The following is a 19,876-nucleotide window of genomic DNA, read 5'->3' on the forward strand; positions in this document are numbered from 1 at the left end:
TTAAGTGTTGTGTTTTACTTTTAGCAAAATTCTGAGGTTGCTCTTCTGCTTTGTTCGCAAATTAATAGTAATAATAAATAAAAGGTGGGAAAGGGGACATTCGCGCGCAGGCTGTCGGAGGCGGTTGAGGGGAAAAGACGAGAATGCCCTTGAGGTTTGGTGGCGTTTACGCGTGTCCGAAATCACAGGGACGGGAAAAGGGACAGAAACTCTCATTATTAGTTCTACTATTATTATTATTATTATTATTGAATTTTGTATTTCTATTATTACACTTACTGTCACAACTGACAATGCTATTTATTGATTTTGGACTTTCCAGAGTTAATTTAGATTTCTTTATCCCATTTACTCTATCATATTAATGTATACCCAGCCGGATGAAATTATTTTATTCTAATTAGTTATTTTAAATTTGAGTATTAATAGATATATAGATGTTTAGTGTATTAAAATTATTTTTCTTTTATTTACAGATTCTACTTGACGAATTATTTTTCATAGAAAATACATGTTGTATTGTACTAGAAAAATTAATGTATGACTATTTTATTTTGTGAAAAATAAGTGTCTCTAACATGTTAATAACAAGTACTTTAGCTTATTTGTAGAATTTGATAAATATTTTATTTTATATAATTATAATTAGTATTAAATAAATATTTTAAATTTATAAATTATATTATAATTGTAATTCGTAATATGTATATTTTTAAGACTTGTAAATTATATGTTGAAATAATAAATATTTTTGTATTATAAAGTTATTTTTTATTGCAATGAAAACACAAGAAAATTGAAATTAGAGATGACAAAATTTGCTAATATAATTCATTAAAATCTAGCTTACCATTGATATGCTTAAAAAGAGTTAAATTAAATCGATTCATTAGAAGAAAACGTATTACAAATCTTAACTCATTCTACCTAAAGGTGGCCTAGGGCTAACCCGTCAAAAAAAATAGAAAAATATATATATTTATTTTGAGTTACTTTTCTTTAACATGTACTCCCTCCATTTTTTTTTCATAGTCGTTTTGTCAGAGTTTGTTGTTTTTTTCATTGTCATATTACTAAAATCAATGAGTTATTAATTTTTTTCTTCCATTTTTATCCTTGATAATTAATACATGTTTCCTGTACAATGTGTGTATTTATTTTTAATGTCTACATAATTTTTCTCCAACTACTCATATAAAGTTAATGTGCATTTATAAGAACAATATATTCCCAACAAAATACTATAAAAAAACAAAAAAGGGACAACTATTTAATGAAGTAGTTCAACAGTCTAAAAAATGCAAAAAAAAATAAAAGGTAAAATTATAAAGTAAGTAATAAATATTTTTGAAAACTAAAATATCAATGATTTCCTTAAGTCTCGTGCAAAACCTTAAACGACTGAAAAAAAACCGGAGGGAGTATTCATTTTGAATACTTAAAGGACCTACATAAATTAATGTAAATAAATAATAATAAATATAAAATTACATATAATAAAATAAATCAAATGCACATCATATTTGTTATCCAATAAATAGGTTATACATAAAATAAGTTTGAAATGATTTAATTAAATTTAGATTGAAAATAATAATAAATAAATAAGGGGATTGGTGAGTTAGCCTGTCTCGACCAGTCATTTGATCTGATAGACTGACAAACTATAATACTTTGCCCAACCCATCAATTTTTACAGGTTAACAACTCCCGATCATTTTGTCACCCTTATTTAAAATGGTAGCACTTAATATTTGAGAAAAGGGAGCCTATCCTAACTGTCATGTATTAGAGGTACAGTTATAATTTTTTTATATAAAAAAACTCTTTAATATTAGTTTTTTGGTTTTTTCTCTTATTTAATTTTTAATTAATTCATTACAAATTCCAAATTTTAAAAATTAAACATTTAATTTTACTAAAATATTTATAAAAAAAAACATCCATCATTTTTAAAATTTGTGGTAACAAATATAAAATTCTTTCAATATAAAAGAAATAAAACTTAAAAAATAATTATAATTTCTATGTAGCAAAATATAAGGAGTTCTTATGACAAATTGTGCTTTTATTTTGTTGGTGAAAGGCATCATGACAGCTTTAGAAAACATATATTGTTGGTGATAGAAGACAACATAGGAGTTAATTTAATACATTTTTTAAGATTTGTCCAAATATTGTTCACATAGGGTAAAAAATATATTATTTTATTAAAATTACATTGTTATCTTTTTATATAATACATATTTAAATTTGAATATATTTATATATAAAGGACCCTTATCTATTTTATTGTACCGGGTCTACAAAATGTCAAGATTAACTCTAAATGGTAGGATATTGAGATGAAGAAATTGCATAGGTAAGACTTAAGTTTTGATTGTGTCAACTATAAAGACTTCCATGTTTAAATTAATTTTGAGAGAAGGGAAAACAAGAGTAAGAATCATATTTACGAGTAATTACTCTTCGATACTTGTCATTTAGTGAAAAAAAGACATTAAGACATGTTAATAATCTTAATAGACTTAACATTATACGGTAAATAAGTCATGACATGTTCATTAAAGTTATATTAGTTTACATTATATGTTATAAATATCGGTTTAGGTTAGAAAGGACGATTCAAAGTTAGGTTGAAAAATCATCTAAAACAATTGTCCGCAACTCAATATTACTCCATAAAAGCAACTTTAACTTAGAGGTTAACAATTGTCCTCTAAGTTGGAGTGGCTTACAAAAGTAAATCTAACTTGGAGATTAAAGTCTCTCAAAAATTAATTGTTTTTAAGTTAGAATTATTTTTTATCCACTCTAACTTGGTAGTTAAAATATTCATTCGAACAAAAATAAAAATAAAAACATAATAGTTTGAAATAATTAGTTTAGTTTAGTTTTTTTTGTTTTTTGTTTTTTGTTTGTTTTTGTTTACTTATTACAACTAAAGCATATGAAAAATACATCTTTTATAGGGAGGAGAAAGAATGTTGATAAACTTTGAGTGAAAAAGTGGGAATGATGGGAGATATTGAAATTTTCATTCTTCAAAATAGACATTATAATATACAGTATACGTGTAAATTCAATTAATTTTTAAACGATAAAAAATTATTGAGAAAAACACCCAAAAATAATGTGCCTAATTTTTAAATAGAAAATATACTTTGATAATATTAATATTGGTGAGAATAATATATTTGCTTCCCATGATATTATAAAAATATTTAAAAAAAGAAGAAGAAGAAGAAGAAGGTATTCACTAGGTAAAAATACTTTTAAAAAAGATTTGAAATTATTCGTTTGTTAATGAAAAGTAAATGGTTTTAATAATTAAAACTATATTATATTTTTTAGGACAAAAACTATATTATGTAATAATCATCATCTTTCCTATGTTTTATAATGTTATTAAGAATTTATTAATCAAGTTAAACTTCCTTAATTTAAGGATGAGTTTGCATTTAATTATTTATAAGTATTTTTTGAATAACTGATAAAATAAAAAAAGCTTAAAAGGTACATAAAAATAAATTAAAGATAGTATTATATATATAATCATGAAAGCGCGTGTAATAAATAATGTATAATAGTATAAGGTCAATTTTTTTTAATGATCTAACTATATGAAATATTTATTTGTGAATTAAATTACTTTAAGAATTAAACTCTATAAGAATTTGAGATCGAATCCATTAAGATTTATTCTGTCCAGCAAATAAGATTATTTTATTTTGATAATTATGTTATTAGTGTTAGTTTATTAATATTACTTTAATCAGTCATAACCTCACGGTCACTGACTTGGGGCACCCTTTCATCATTTTCATTGCCGCGTAGGTGAGTCCACCTTTAAATCGACAGGAACATTAATTTTAAAAATAAAAATAAAAAGTTCTTGCCATTTTAAGTTTTGATGGCACAACTATAATATGATTTTGATTACGTTCGTGAATCGTGACTTTGCAATTTAAACAATGAGAAGTGTAATCATTATGGTACTATCGATATTATGTATATTATCTAACTTTGTCCATGTGAACGTTTCATGAAGATTTATTTAATAATCTTGAGAGTCAAAAGGAGAGTTTAGGTGAGAAGACCGAAAGAAAGCTTTATGTTAATTTTCATAGTTGACGGTTACAAGTTTGAATATTTTTTTCAGCAAGGCATAGGATACGCCATATCTACATATATGTTCTTTCATCTTTTACACTACTTATAATTAATAACTTTATAATATTAGTATTAATGTAATTAATACCTTCATGTATATGACTAAGTTTTTTAAAAAATTTATTAAGGGTAATGATCTCTTTTATATTTTCAACTTAAATTAATCTGAGGTAAATGAGTTTGGTAACTTGACTTAAACCTGCAATAAGCCAAATTAGTTTACGGGATTATGACTCACGTAGATACTCTACTTTAATTCATAGTTCTCAACACTTACTTATGAATCTTTTGAATCTGCGTGGAAATTATTTTCTTAATGAAATAATAATCGTCAACAATCTAATTCATGATTCAATAATGACAAAATGTCATGTGTCAAACGTGTAAAATTTAGTTGGTGTTGTCATGTTGGCATTTAGATTTGTTTTAAGATATATAGTCCAAAACTCACTCAATAAGTATTATTGTCCTTTAAATAATAAAATATAATCGTCTTAATTAAACATGAAATAAAAGCAAATTCTGTTCCAGCAAATTAATTTTTAAAACGAGAAAGGAAATGATGTGCAAATAGATTAGTAAAATTGTATCATCATCACTCCTTGTTTTGCATTCATACAAGAATCTTTAAATAAACATTGCAATTTATAAGAGAAAAATAAAATAAAATAACATAAAACAAAACAATTTTATGCATAAGTTAATCAATTTTTATATATAAATTTAAACAAGAAAATTTTATAAATTAATTTACACGTAAATTAAATTTTAATTTATACAACACAAGTTTTTTTTTATATAATTTTTATTTGATATAAATATTTGTTAAAAAGTTAATTCAAATAATACATTATCCGTTCAAACAATGTGTATAAGGGATTAGGATAAGGTTGTTAAAGTCATTTCAGTATTGCATGTTATCAGCAAGCATGGTCCCATGGTATGTACGATGTACACGCACACACAGAAATACTTTCCTAATTTTTAATGTAGTTGTGATGAGGTGGTGGAACTTGTAAGGGAAGGGAACAAATTAATTAAGATAAAAGACTCGATTCTGTTGTGTTGTGTTGTGTTCTAGGGAATGATAAAATGGGAAATGTTGAGTTGAAGTGAAGGTTTTTTTTTTCTGAAGTGCACATGTTGGGAGACCCACGAGCCTTGTCTTATGCTTATACACCACATGTGATCATAGATGCCCTTATCGTATGCATCACAGAAAATGAAACTGGACGCTTCCAAAATATGGATCATCATCATACGTGAACTCGTGTAGTGTCAAGGGAAGAGATATGAATTAATCAAAGAAGAAGAAGAAAAAAAAACAGGTATAGTTTTTAGTATTCTACGTCGCGAGTTGATTCATAGCTGTCTGGTAAGAAGAAAAAAGAAAGGATTATTAGTGATTAGAATTCAAAGTAGTATGATTAAGAAATGTAAGTGCAATATTGGAAACTGTTGTTGATAAAACGTTTTGGTGAGAGAGTGTGTTTTTTTCCTCACAGTTTGCATTTTGTTTCTACCCCCATGTGTAATAGGAGTCCCCAATCCCCATCTTTGATGGATTCGTTGAAAAGGACTTGCATTCATTCATTTGCTATGAATGGGGACAAAAGGGGTTGTCAGTGTGATAAAAGTCACTGGACTTTTTGATGCCAGTTAAGGACACATAATCACCCCAAATCATCTCACTTTTTTTCTACACATTTACCCCTTTTAGGGATTTTCACGATCACTGTTCATTCAATTTGTTGAAGAATCATTCACTGAATAAAAGTTAAATAGTTAAATGCAATCCCTAGCTAGGACCTACGCAGATTTTTATCCTTTTTTAATGTTTGGTCCATGCTTAGAGAGATGTGATAATTAATCCATCCATCATGGGAGAGGTGGGCTCTGAATTTCATTATTTTAATTTGAAAGAATCACGGAGAGAGTAGTAATGTCTTTATTTTTAGGGTTTATCATTTGGCCTTATTCTCCACTTCCAAACTCCTTTTGAGTGCCTATCAAATCCCAATTACCCTCATTCATTAGCTAGGAAAAGATCAAACAAAGATATTGTAATGAGTGGAATTATCAAAACCAGCCAATCTAAGTTGATGGCAGCCTTTTCTTTCACTCACAATAATCTTATCTGACATTTTAATATAAAAAATAAAAACTTAGTTCAATCCAATTATTATAGGAACCGTATTTCTTTTCTAGCCCAACCTAATATGTTTCTTTATATTAGATTGAGTCACTTTATTTTTATTAATAATTTTATATATAATTTAAAAGAAAAAACTTTGAACAAAATAAACTTGATAATTTTTTAGTCTAATTTTTACTGACCCATTCTGGTCTGTTTGACACATCTAAGTCAAGTTAAATTGGTTCAATGTTTTCATTCTAAATATAAAAAAGTCTAGTTTATTTAACCGAAAGGGCCAATTGACTAACTTGACATGCTCAACTAATTTTAATACCTCTAATAACAAGTGCTTCTATCAAGTATCATTACTATATATGTAGCTAAATATCAAAATACAAGATAAAATTTAGTTGATTTTTTAGAAAACAACTATTTTAAAGTTTTTTTTTATGATAAAGTAGTTATTTTTCTAAAATGAACTATCCAAATACACATATTTAAATATACAATTACATTAAATATTAAAAGAAAACTCCATTCTTTGTAATAATTTTAAATACACATTATTTTTTCCCTTTTATTAATTGAATGCTAAAATTTAAGGAAGTCCTACATCTGGCATTCTACACAGTGATGGGAATGAATTTATTTATCCCCGGAGACATTGATTTCGGATAGTGAGAGGTGTTTACAGAAGACCCTGTAATGAAACTTGGTGTAAGCCCAATCATTCATTTGGGTCAGGGTCAAACAAATTTCAGGCCAATAAACGCATAATTTCCAACCATTTCATGTCAAGTGAGGGAAACATGTCTTTTATAATGGGCCTGTTGGCCCATTTGTTAGATAGAGTCTCGTAGCGTTTTGCACATGATTGTGGCTCAAGGTCTAAAATTTGTTGTGATTGAAAATTGATCAGAGGTATGACACATGCAATGGCAAATAGATCAATTTGAGAAACCAAAACTAAAATAGGCAACGTTACATAGTGATTCTCTGTTTTAGTGTTGATAATAACATGCTTCACTACTTAAAAAAAAGAAAAAAAACTTGCTTGACTACAATTGTGGTATGCATTAGATTATACTCAGCCATAAATTCATGACTATGAGTTTTATATTTCTTCGAAGTAGTTGGTTAAAACTTAAAGTGGTGGTAACCTTATTTGGGTTTATAAATAAAATTTGTCATAGTTGAAAGGAATTATGCTAATATAGGAATCACTTCAACAGTGTGTTACAAAAAATGAACTATCTCGTTAATAATAGAATGGAGAAAGGATTTGTAAGAGGTTTAGGAATGTGAAGATAAAAAACTTGGCAAGAGAAGTATCTTTTTTTTCTTTAGGAAGGTAATAACACTATCAATCTATCATTCCAATGCATAGTTATACATTTGCACATGTCTAATTAGTGGCTTTGCATTATAACAAATTAAAACAAATGTTTAAATGTAACACGTTATACAATTTGTCCAAACCAAACTAGCTCTCTCACAGTTTGTTTTTTTCTCAAATGATTAGTCTCCCAACTTTTTTTTTCCCTTTCTAGGTCTTAGGGTGATGATAAACACACCTCCGTTTTCATATAAACACACTCCCTTTATATATATATAAAATTCCTAAATTTGTACCCGCACCCCTCTTCTTTTTCTTCACCGCACCTCTTTTCTTCTTTATTTTTCCCGCACCCCGCACCCCTTTTCTTTCTCTTCCCCGCACCCCTTTTCTTTCTTTATTTTTCCCGCACCCCGCACCCCGCACTCCTGTTCTTTCTCTTCCGCGCACCCCTCTTCTTCTTTCTTTTTCCTCGCACCTCCCTTCTTCTTTCTCTTCCACCCCTTTCTTCTTCTCTTCTTCGTCACTTTCTTCTCTGATCTCTCTACCTCCTCTTCTACCCTTTTTAGTTTTTGTAATATCTTCTTCCTTTTCTGTTTTGTTATAAGTTGTAAGCTCGCGGTTTAGTGTCAAAGGAAAAGGTGTGAGACCATATGCATTTTTTCGCCAAGTAATTCTTTTCACTATCTCCACCTTTTTCTATATTCTTTTGTTCTTATTGTTTCTAGTTTATTATCGTTCATTGTTTCTCTGTTTTGTTAACATCTCTCTCTCATCTCTACATTTCTTTCTTTCTGGAATAGTAAAGTTTTTGTTCTGAAAATTACTTTTTGGAATAATAAAGTTTTTATTCCAGAAAATACTTTCCATAATAGTAAATTCTTATTCCGGAAAGTATTTTTTGGAAATGTTTTTTTTACATAATTTTGGAAAGTACTTTTCAAAATACTAAAGTTACTGTTCTGGAAAGTTCTTTTCGGAATTATATAAGAAACACACTTCCAAAAAATACTTTCTGGAACAATAATTTTACTATTCCGGAAAGTACTTTCCGGAATACTAAAATTAAATTTCGAATCTTATTTTTTGGTATGACAAATTTAATTTATGTGTTTCTTTATCTCCTCATCCACCACTGTCGTCTATAATCCTGTTGTCCATAAGTAATGTTAAATAAGTTAAAAAAAATTATAAATATAAAATATAATTTAATATATTAATTTGTACCTTGTATTGAATGTAGATAATAATGAAGATTGAATGAAAAATTAGGGTTTAAGAAAGAATAAAGTAGAAAGTGAAAAATAGAATTTAAAATATAGAAAGATAAAATATGATTATGTTGATTGTAAAAGAAGAAAAATCAATAATGAAAAACGAAAAAGAATAAAATCATCAAAAAAATGACTAGAGTGATGAAAAAGGAGAATGAGAAAAAAAAATAATAAAAGAAAGGGGTGGATAAAAAAAATTAAAAAATAAAACTTAAAATAAAAATTTAGTTAAAATAATATTTTAGAAATTTTATTTTAAAAAAAGAAATTGAAAGTGTACTTATAAAAGATAGGAAGTATATATATCATCAGCCATTTATTTTCCTTCTTGGGTCCAAAATGGATCATGAGTGGGCCGCAAGTGAAATGAAAGGAAATAAAAACTGAGAAATGGAGCAGGCCTGGTCAAAAGAAAGCTACTGTGTGGTACGATGAATACTTGGGCCATCCATTTACCTTTTTCAGATGCCATTCTTCCTTCAGACTTCAGAGGCGTGTGTGTTTATATTTTTACGATCAATAAAAGAGCAACCAACTTTGGAAATGAATGGCTATGATTTGGTTATGGGTGACATGTAACTTTCTTGGTTTTAAAAAGGTAATGTCTGGGACGCCTTCACCTTGGATCCGGATTAGAATCATTAGAATTTAGATAAACATCAAATAATCTTTCTATTTAAAAAGAAAAAACAAATAAGATATTTATGGCAATTTTTAATCATTAAAATGTAGGTGAATTATAAATATTTAAACCATTTTTTTATTAATAAATTTTTAAATTGGTAGGCGAATTATAAACACTTATTTTGACACTTTCCCTATATATAAAAAAAAAGTACAACGGAAATAACAATAAATTTGTGAGAATGAATCTAATTATGATTGACAAGAAGGTAACAAAAAAAAGGTAGTGAATTTTGCACCGGAAGAGAAGAAAATGAAAATGAAAATGGATATAAAATTTACAGCTCAATCTTCCCTTCCTCACAGCACAGATGACACATCCACCATTCCATTTCCTTTCCTCTTCCTCTGGGCAAAAACAAACTACCATTCTTCTCCTTTTCTCTGTCTTCTCACTTTCTCTCCCCTCCCATAAAAGGAACAATGAAAGATTGAGCAGTACAAACAACAGCACATCCAATCATTTCCCTTCTCACACTATCATCTCCTCATTAGCACCCCACAAGCAAATTCTTTTTCTCCTTCAACACATTTGCCTTGCGCCGCTCAAATTTTCAATTTTTCGCTTTCCAGAAAGCAATTGGGACAAATTTCGTTGCTTTTGAGCATCTGGGTCGGTGGGGGGTCGCCGGATACACATGCCGCCGGCTCTGATGGATCCGCCTTTGCCGGAATTGTCGTCGGTGCCGTCTTTAAGCTCCGGCGCCGTTTCTCCGGGATCGGCGCCGGAGAGTCGGCCATTTGGGGATCTTAGAGGTTTGCAGTGGCGAATAAATCTTGGGGTGTTGCCATCTTCTTCTTCTTCTACTTCTTCTTCTTCTTCTTCTTCTTCTTCTTCTTCCATTGATGATCTTCGTCGTGCCACGGCTAATTCTAGAAGGAGGTAAGGCCAGCTCAATAATCACACCTTATTATTTTCAATTTCATTGCTTTTTTTGGGGGGTTTTATTTCAATTTGTGGTCATTGTATAATTGTATTCCTCAAATTTGGTGCCTTATTCAGAGTTTTGTTGATAGACACAGATAGGTGTTAGAGCCAAAGCCACCTTGTTTGTTGCTTTCTAACCATCTCTCTAGTCTCTGCCGTTATTCTTTCCTTTTACAATTAGAATGTTGCATTGCATTCATTGAAATATACTATACGTCTGTACCAAATTTTAGATTACTTCCTTGGTCTTTATGATGAACTTAACGATATAACATAACTGTTTTTGTTTGTATGCAACTTTTTCCCTCAACTCTCAATAATAACAAGGGAAGCACACCTTGCAATTTTATTTTATTTTTAAATAATGGGGGATAAATTATACAGAAAATACAGGAATTTTTTGACAATTTCATTTTTTTTATCGATAAAAATTGAACTCGGTACAAGTGGTTTATAATAACTCAGTATTCTTGCCCAACCAATTGAGTTAGACCCCTTACTACCATGCTCATGGCAATTTTCATTCGGGAATGCTTACATATGAGTTTTGGGGATGAATTCTTCAAGTCAAAATGGATACTATCTTCTTTTTGTTCCCTATTTTAGACCAATATCATCGTATATCAAAGTATTGTTTCGTTGGCTAAACTGAAAAGAAAATTAAGCTGTTTCTTCGTTTGGCATTGAGGGTTATTTGCACGTCATCTGTAGTGTTGCCAGGACTGAGTTGTTAAATCCACGTGTTTCTTGATGTCTGTCATTGTAGTGCATTAAAAACAATTGCATATTTGTTCAGCCAATTACAATTTTTTGAGGGGCTGTATCTTATTTAACACGAACTGTTTATAATATTGTCAGGTATGCCAGTTTGAGAGGGCGCCTCCTGGTTGATCCTCATATTACAAAGGATGGAAGTAGTTCACCCAATCTTGTCATGGATAACCCACTTTCACAAAATCCAGGTAAATCTAAGCATATTTTCTTGCGCCTATTCCTTGCACAGTACATGTAGATATTAAGTCTATATATGGTTAAAGATCCCTGATTTAGCCAATATACTTTCATAAATTCTTTTTAAGTGACTAGAGAGCAAGTTAGATATTTTGAATGCTCCGTTCTCATTTAGTGGCAACCAAACGCATGAAAAGGTTAAGCAAAGAAATATTGGCAATCAAAAACTGTTGAGGTGAAAATGAAGCAGATAAGAAAGACAAGCAAGTAAATTGTTGCATATTTTGTCATAATGTTGCCTCAAAACCTTGAAATGCATATTACTGATATTAGTAGATATCTTGGTAGTCTATCTAATTCTGTCTCATTCCATTGAACTCTATCTGTGTTGACAATAATATCAATTGGCCTCTACATGCAGACAGTACATGGAGTCGCTTTTTTCGCAATGCAGAGATGGAGAGGATGGTTGATCAGGATTTATCGCGTCTATACCCAGAACATGGCAACTACTTCCAGACTCCAGGATGCCAAGGCATATTGAGACGAATTTTATTACTATGGTGTCTCAGACACCCAGAGTGTGGTTATAGACAAGGTACATTGCTCAATTTGCTCTCAAGCAACATTTGCAGCCAATATGTTGAATATAAGATAATTTACCTTTGTCTAAAATATGTTTTCTCATATTGGGATGGTTGTCTTATTTTTCCTTCCAACTCCTTGTAAGAAACTTTGGTTACGATACACTCATCTTTAAGGTGTGTTTGGCAGAAGGAAAATTTTTTAATACACATAATTCTTTAGGAATAACTAGAATATGTTTGATTAGTCATAAATATTTTTGGAAATATTTATATATATTTCTTAGGAATCAAATTTTTTTACGTTTAGCTATAATAAAACTTTACCAAAAACTTTGATTATTTACCGCGTTAAATGAATAATGAAGGTAATATGATATTTTTACAAATATAGTCATATATGTGATGCAAATAGTTGATCTGATACTATTGGGCTTCTTTCATCAAATATTTTGTAGGAATGCATGAATTACTTGCTCCGGTGCTTTATGTTCTCCAATGTGATGTGGAGTGTCTTTCAGAAGTTCGAAAGCTTTATGAAGATCACTTCACAGACAGATTTGATGACCTCATTTGTCAAGAGAATGATCTTTCTTACAGCTTTGATTTTAAAAAATCAGACTTGATGAAGGACGAAATTGACTCCAATGGAAAGTCAATGAAAATCAAGAGTCTTGATGAGCTTGATCCTAAGATACAGAAGATTGTATTGCTAAGTGACGCATATGGGGCTGAAGGTGAATTGGGCATTGTTTTATCTGAGAAATTCGTCGAACATGATGCTTACTGTATGTTTGATGCTCTAATGAATGGGTCTCGTGGGTCAATTGCAATGGCTGATTTCTTCTCCTATTCCCCTGTGCCTGGGTCCCATACTGGCTTGCCTCCTGTAATTGAAGCTTCTGCTGCATTGTATCATTTGTTGTCTCATGTGGATTCATCTCTGCATGGCCATCTCGTTGATCTTGGGGTTGAACCCCAGTACTTTGCTCTCCGCTGGTTGCGAGTTTTATTTGGACGGGAATTTTCACTCAGCAACCTCTTGATAATCTGGGATGAAATATTTTCATCAGATAACAGTAAAGTGGAAAAACACGCTGACGACAATGCAGACTCTGGTTTTAGGATCTTTCATTCGTCTCGTGGAGCATTTATCACAGCTATGGCTGTAGCAATGATGCTTCATTTAAGATCTTCACTACTTGCAGCTGAAAATCCTACAACTTGTCTCCAGAGATTATTAAACTTCCCTGAGGACACTGACATTGGAAAACTAATAAGGAAGGCTAAATCCTTGCAGGCTCTTGCATTAAGTACTGAGATTTCATCCACAATGCCTTCACTTGTTGAGTATCATAACCAGGGTAAAACAGTTTTGCAAAGATCTCGGACCCTCTCATCTGAATCAAGTTCACCAAAAACTCCTCTGAATTTAGTACCTGATAGCTACTGGGAAGAAAAGTGGAGGGTTCTCCACAAGGCTGAAGAACTCAAGCAAGATGGAGTAGAAAAACAGGTGCCAACTCGGAAGAAGGGATGGACAGATAAGGTAAAGTTTAGTTTGAAAAGAACAGCATCTGACCCCTCTTCATCAAAGATTAAAAGTGGTAAAAAGGAATCCATAGCATCGGGTAGGCGCAGTTTGTTAGAAGATCTCTCTAAGGAACTTGGCTTAGAGGAAGATAATGAAAAACCGCACTGTCGTGATAATATGTCTGCAATAGTTGAAGAGGAGCAACTGTGTGATAACTCCGAATGCAGCAACAAGTATTCTCCCGAAGATAGATGTAGCAGTGAGGACAACTCATCTGTTATTTCTTGCCCATCTAGTCCTCCTAATGAGGCCCATGATCAAAAAATTGACTCCGAGATAAGTAATGATGGGTCTAACTTATCCCTTGATGGAATTGATGAATGTGCATTTAGTAGTCCTATGGGTTCACTTCTTCCAATCTCTGATGATCCTGAGAATGTATCTCAGACACCAAGGAGCAATGATATTAATAATTCTGCAGGAAATTCAACCACACACTCGAATGAGAGAAAATTGAACAAATTTCAGTGGCTACGGAGGTTCGGGTGGAGTAATGACGAGTGTATGTCAGAGAAAGGAAGCAATGCTTCTGAGGCTGTAAAACCTGACAGTGATTGTAATAATCAAGGTAACACAATACCCTGTTCTACAGTCAATGGACATTGTAGTTCTGTTAGTTGCGACGGGGAATCTGCAGACCAAAATGTGATGAGCACAGTGAGGAATATTGGGCAAGCAATGCTTGAGCATATCCAGGTAAACTTCTTTCTAATTGTCACTCTCAAATTGAATGATGAGTTAGTGAGTGAACTGAAGTTATAATCTGATGATTGAAGAAAACACTGTTTTATTTACATGAAATGTTTCAAACATGTTATCATAAGAACTTGTTTTTGTGTGGCAGGTGATTGAGTGTGCTCTCCAACAAAACCAGGGCCAGGGAGCATCATTGGATAACATTGAAAGGCAGGTTACTGCCATGTCAGCTCTCAAGGAGCTCCGCAAAATAAGCAGTCTTTTGTCTGAGATGTGAGCCGAATCTTACATTGACCTGTCTTGTATATATATTGTAATTACAATTCTTTAGTGTCAAGTTGGGAAGGAGCGGATTCATATCTTACAAGGACGTAAGTTCAATTTTCATTATCTTTATGAAGATCTTGCTGATGAATAATATGTAAGTATTACTATAAGCCATCTTTGAGTCTTGAGACTTGTCCTATCTTCGATGAGTATTTGGAATTCAAGTCACCTAAGCTTTTAGTTAAAAGAAAAAAAAAAGTTTCTTCTGCTTCAATTCTATTATACCTCTTGAGTACCATAGTTTTGTAGATATGAATGTGTAAATAATAATATTCAAGTTACCATAAAATAAATTATGATGATTCATTCTTGTTTATGATTTCGATTTTACTTGACTACATTGTCTACCTTGCTTTGCATTTTAAAACAGCTTTGCAGAAGCAGTCCCAGACTATATTGAATTCAGTTATTCAAGTTTAGATGTCAATTTTATATTTTTTATTTCCCTATTCCATCACCCTATGCATTTCTAGTTATACAACGGAAATTTGAATGTAAAAAACGAATAAAGCATGTTTGATAATGGCAAGATTTATTAGGGGTATTCACTGTTCACGGCTCCATTTGCTTCGAATTTCTAAATTCAAACCAAGCCAATCTTTGCATTGTATATGTTCAAATTTATTACATTTGGTTTGAATTTGTTAAATTTTTTTTAACAATTTGATTAAACCAATCTAATCATATTAGTTTTAGAGTTTAGGATTTAGGTTAATTGGACTCTTATATACAAAAAGCAAAAAATTGTTTTTTGAAACAAAAAAATAAATTAAATTGTATTTTTGTTTCTCAATTTTTGTGATGCACAATTTTGATTTTTTTATTATTATTTTAAAGTAGAGATATATAACCAAACCTTTTAACCAAATGGTTGTAAGGTTTGTCTTATGACATGGGAGTTTGATTTAATACTTTCAGATTTAATTTTTGTTTGTATTAAATAATGTTTAGTCTAAAAAAAATCATGTCTTACAAACACAAATTAAACATTGGTTTGCATGGGCCATAAAAAAAATAGAAACATTTAATTTGTCTAATTTCAAAAATGCAAAATTTTGGTTTTCTTATTTAGTTGACATCTAATAATAGTTAAATTTTAATGTTTACTTATATTTAAGTGATGAAACACTTAGTAACATAACATTTAAAGATAAAAAAAATATTTAAATAAAATTTCTTAATAAAATAAATATCAATTACTTATTAGGATAAATATAAACGGAGGTATTTTATGTTATTTTTAATTTTTATTATTAAATGTCATATCAATGTTAAAATTTAATCAACAACAAATATCAATTTGATAATTAAACTAAAGTTTTTTATTTTAAAAATAGGAAATTAAATGTCTCTATTTTAAAATAGAGGACCATAATTGTAAATTAATAAAAATAAAGAGACTAAAAATATAATTTAATAAAAAAATAAAATAAAAAATACATAACTTTGTCTCAAATGTAAATTTAAATTTGTCATTAGAATGATGTACACTGTAGTTGGTTTGCACTAACTAAAAGAACAGCGTAAATCACACACAAAAAAGTATATCATAACACGCTATTTACAAAATAGCAAAAAAAAATGATTATATCATAACACGCTATTTACAAAATAGCAAGAAAACTCATAAGAGTAGTGGTTTGGATTTTGAGACATTGGGTTTATAAAGCCTAAACTTGATACATGAGATATTGAAGATTGAATTTGAGTCAGATCCGATAAAATATAATTGAAATCATTTAATTGATTTAGTTTGGATTTATTTGATGTATTGAATTCATTAGAACTAATCGATATCCTTAAAAAAAATTGAGTTAATCACTTATATACTGTCAATGTAAAGTATTTTTACACTTATAATTAATTAAATTTTTTAATTGTGTCATGTCACTGTTAAAAATAAATGTGTTTATAGTGACATGACACAATTAAAAGATTTAATTGGTTGTCAATGTAAAATTTTTTTACACTTAACTAAAAAAAAATTCACGTTTGGTAAACACATTCTTATTTTTAAGTTAAATTTTCCTCTTATTTTAGAAAGAAAATCTCAATAATTAAAATTAACCTTGTTTTACGTTATAAGAGTGTAACTTCACCTATCCGTTGGACCATTTAGGGTTATAATATCTTTAATTGCGATAAAAGTTGGAAATTAAATTTATTTTTAATTAAAAATATAAATATTCAATCACTTATACTAATATTGTCATGATTTAATAAACAAATTCAACCTTATATTATATTATAAGTTTGGATTAAATGGTTATACACAGTCGATTCATCATAAATAATTTTTTATTTAAATATATTTTTAATCTTTAAAATATTTAATTTCTCAAATTTAAAACTAATTGTTTTGTTTCTTGTAATTTCAAAAGTTCTTATTTTAGTTATTATATTCAAATTTTGCTAAAAAATTTATTAAATATTATTACATAAAATCTATTTAAATCTTAAATCATAAAATATATATATCTTATTAAATTCAGCTAGCATAACTATTTAAATTTGTCACTTTTACATGTTATTGATGATTTGATGATTAAAACAAAATTTTTATAAACTAAAAGGACTAAAAATAATAATTTTAAATATAACTAGTGAAATTTAAATACTCTATGAGCCTCTATTATTTAAAAACTAATAAAATAATTGATTAGTTGAAAATTTTATAATTAGGAAAAAGTTGAATAAAGAAAACAGTGAGAGGAAAGGGGGATAGTGAAAGAGAATGATTTGAAAGTAATTTTAAGGAAAATAAAATTACTCGGGAAAAAGAAAAAGAAAAATTGAAAAGAAGCAGTAATATTTAGACTAGTTTTTATGGAATAATAATTCCCTTTCATTTAATTTATTTATGATAATAGGTATGATTGTTTGTTATGTTTCCTTTTGTATGTGTCTTGTCCTTTGTTACCGATTCACCTCAAAACATTTAGCATTTAGGGGTAATATAATGGTGAACATATATATATTAAGAAAAAGATGAGATTGGTTTGTGCGTTGTTGGGTGGCATACGATGGGCAGGTTCATCTCCAACGCTAAGACCAAACCCCTAACCCTACTCATCCACCGCCACCGATCTTCCCAACCGATCAAATCCAACTGGGTCGAGATCGACGGTCTCAAGTTCTTTGAGGAGCACGCCCACGGCGTTATGGTCAAGAAGTCCACACCCGATTGGCTCCCCTTCCGCCCCGGTTCCTCCTTCTGGGTCCCACCTCCTTCCTCCTCTTTCCCCAACAAATTCTCCATCTTCCTTCAATCTCAATCCCCTCCTGCTTCCGAGGTCACTCTGCAACTCAAGGTTCTCACTCCCTCTCAAAACGTCACTCTCTCTGAAGATGACGAAGGTTGAACAATATCCTCATGGTATGTAATGCTAATGCATCATATCATTTCATCTTTCTCTTTCCATTCCGCTTATTTCATATCTTTTCATTTTCAGAATTCAGAGCCTTGGGGTTGGGGGGACACAAGCTTTGAACATGCCAATTCCTTCACAGGTCAACTACTGCTTGTTTTCCGATTAACCCTTCTCACGTTTTTCGCTCTCTCTAAGTTATTTGTGTTTATAGTTTGGCTCTTCCACACCAAGCGCTTAAAATAACCCCCTCTAGGTCCAATATTTTCAGCGTTGTCATGTTCGACCTTTTACATTGGGTGATGTATGTATTCTGTATTTATGTGACTAATAAAGAAAAACTTTCTTTGACCATTCTTCTGAACGACCAAGCATTTGCTCGATTCAATGAATATATGGGTTCATGTACATATAACTGTAGTTGGATTTATAAGGAGGAACAAGTTTGGCGCTGTTGCTTCAATTTTAGCATTGTGTAGTTTCTGTTCAGTTTTTATAATTGAAGCATCGATAAAGGCTGCATAGGAGCTAACTGGCATGCCTTTTCAATTGTTAGTGGGATAGTTCTTTTAGCGGAGGAGGGAATTGGGGTGATTTATGTTTAATTGAAGAAATGCGGTAGATTTTTCATAGATCTATTCAAATAATACAGAAAAAGAAGTGCTAGAACTTTGTCTGAGTAGACTCACAGGAAGAATAGGTATAAATTATAAATCTGTCTCGTCTTGTCCAGTTTTAGCATTAGACGACTTGCTGGTGACATTTTTCAAATCCTCTCTAGGTTGATATAGGATTTTGGATTCTCTCATGTTATAATTGAAATGAGATAGATACAGTTTTTTTCTTTGGCATGAGCTCATCATGATGGATCTTAAGATCTGCGAGTTATATAAACTAATAGATCTTTAAACTTATCATCGTGAGTCTTTGCATAATAAAAACTTGCATCTTATCTCTCCTCAACAGGAAGGTCTTGTGACAGAGGACACAAATATATTCAAAAGTTCTGGCTCTGTAACGTATTAATATTTGTATAAGAGGGAGAAGAGAAAAATGTGAGAGCGGTAGAAATAAGAATGTTAAGATGAATACGTGGACATACAAGAAAAGACATGTTAAGATAGTTTGAATATGTGTAAAGGTCACTAAAAGCACTGCAGAGGAAAGTAGATTGCCTAATTTTTAATGCTTTCCAAAGGGGAAGGGAGGGAGAGACTACGAAGGACATCGTAGAAATTGTTTAAAGAGATATCATGACGAATAATATTCTTGAGAATTTGATCTTAACAGTGTCTAATGGTGCTATGCAATTCATGTAGCCGATCTCACCTACTGGAGTAAGACTTCTATTGTTTAGGGTTTAATCATGCTTGCAGGGAGGAAAGAGAGAGAATAAGTTTGGTTTTCTAATTTAGTTTCAGTTTGTTTTTACAGTTTAATCTGCTCTTATTATCTTGGTCACTTGTCATTATTTTAGTTTTGGTATGCGGGGCAGAAAACCTGTTCTTGCGTGACTCTGATTATAAGGTTCTTTAAATGGGTACTGAACTGTGCAGTCATGTTGACTTCAGGCAGCCAGGTTGTTATGATAAGATAAATGAATCACTAAACTTGGATAAGAGTCAATGAGGCGTGTTTTATGCTTGATTACTCGGTTTCAAACTTTGGACCATTGCTCAAATATCTTCAATTTTCAAATGCTCCATTTGATGTGAGGGTGCACCCAAGAATGCCCGATGAAAAGTGAATTCTGGTTAGTTACAATTTACAAATAAAAATGTACGTGTCGCATTCACTTATCAATAATGAAGGAGATTGCTATCA

General features: G+C 30.6%; 1 protein-coding gene across 1 annotated transcript; it reads left to right on the forward strand.

The window, feature by feature from the left end:
• The first annotated feature begins 9,809 nt into the window (after window positions 1-9,809).
• Window positions 9,810-15,000, forward strand: LOC109808891 (uncharacterized). The gene is made up of 5 exons (XM_020372062.3): window positions 9,810-10,487; window positions 11,391-11,494; window positions 11,905-12,081; window positions 12,526-14,357; window positions 14,506-15,000. The coding sequence occupies exons 1-5, from the start codon at window positions 10,243-10,245 to the stop codon at window positions 14,632-14,634; spliced, it is 2,487 nt and encodes an 828-aa protein (XP_020227651.2). The 5' UTR covers window positions 9,810-10,242; the 3' UTR covers window positions 14,635-15,000.
• Window positions 15,001-19,876: the final 4,876 nt, after the last annotated feature.

The sequence above is a fragment of the Cajanus cajan genome, chromosome 5, assembly GCF_000230855.2.
Source record: "Cajanus cajan strain Asha chromosome 5, NIPB_CcT2T_4, whole genome shotgun sequence".
Taxonomy (NCBI): domain Eukaryota; kingdom Viridiplantae; phylum Streptophyta; class Magnoliopsida; order Fabales; family Fabaceae; genus Cajanus; species Cajanus cajan.

Coding starts and splice junctions, on each gene's coding strand:
- LOC109808891 (XM_020372062.3), top strand. CDS start 10,243: ATGCCGCCGGCTCTGATGGATCCGCCTTTGCCGGAATTGTCGTCGGTG. Junction 11,495..11,904: donor CCCACTTTCACAAAATCCAG/GTAAATCTAAGC, acceptor CTCTACATGCAG/ACAGTACATGGAGTCGCTTT. Junction 14,358..14,505: donor CAATGCTTGAGCATATCCAG/GTAAACTTCTTT, acceptor TTTGTGTGGCAG/GTGATTGAGTGTGCTCTCCA.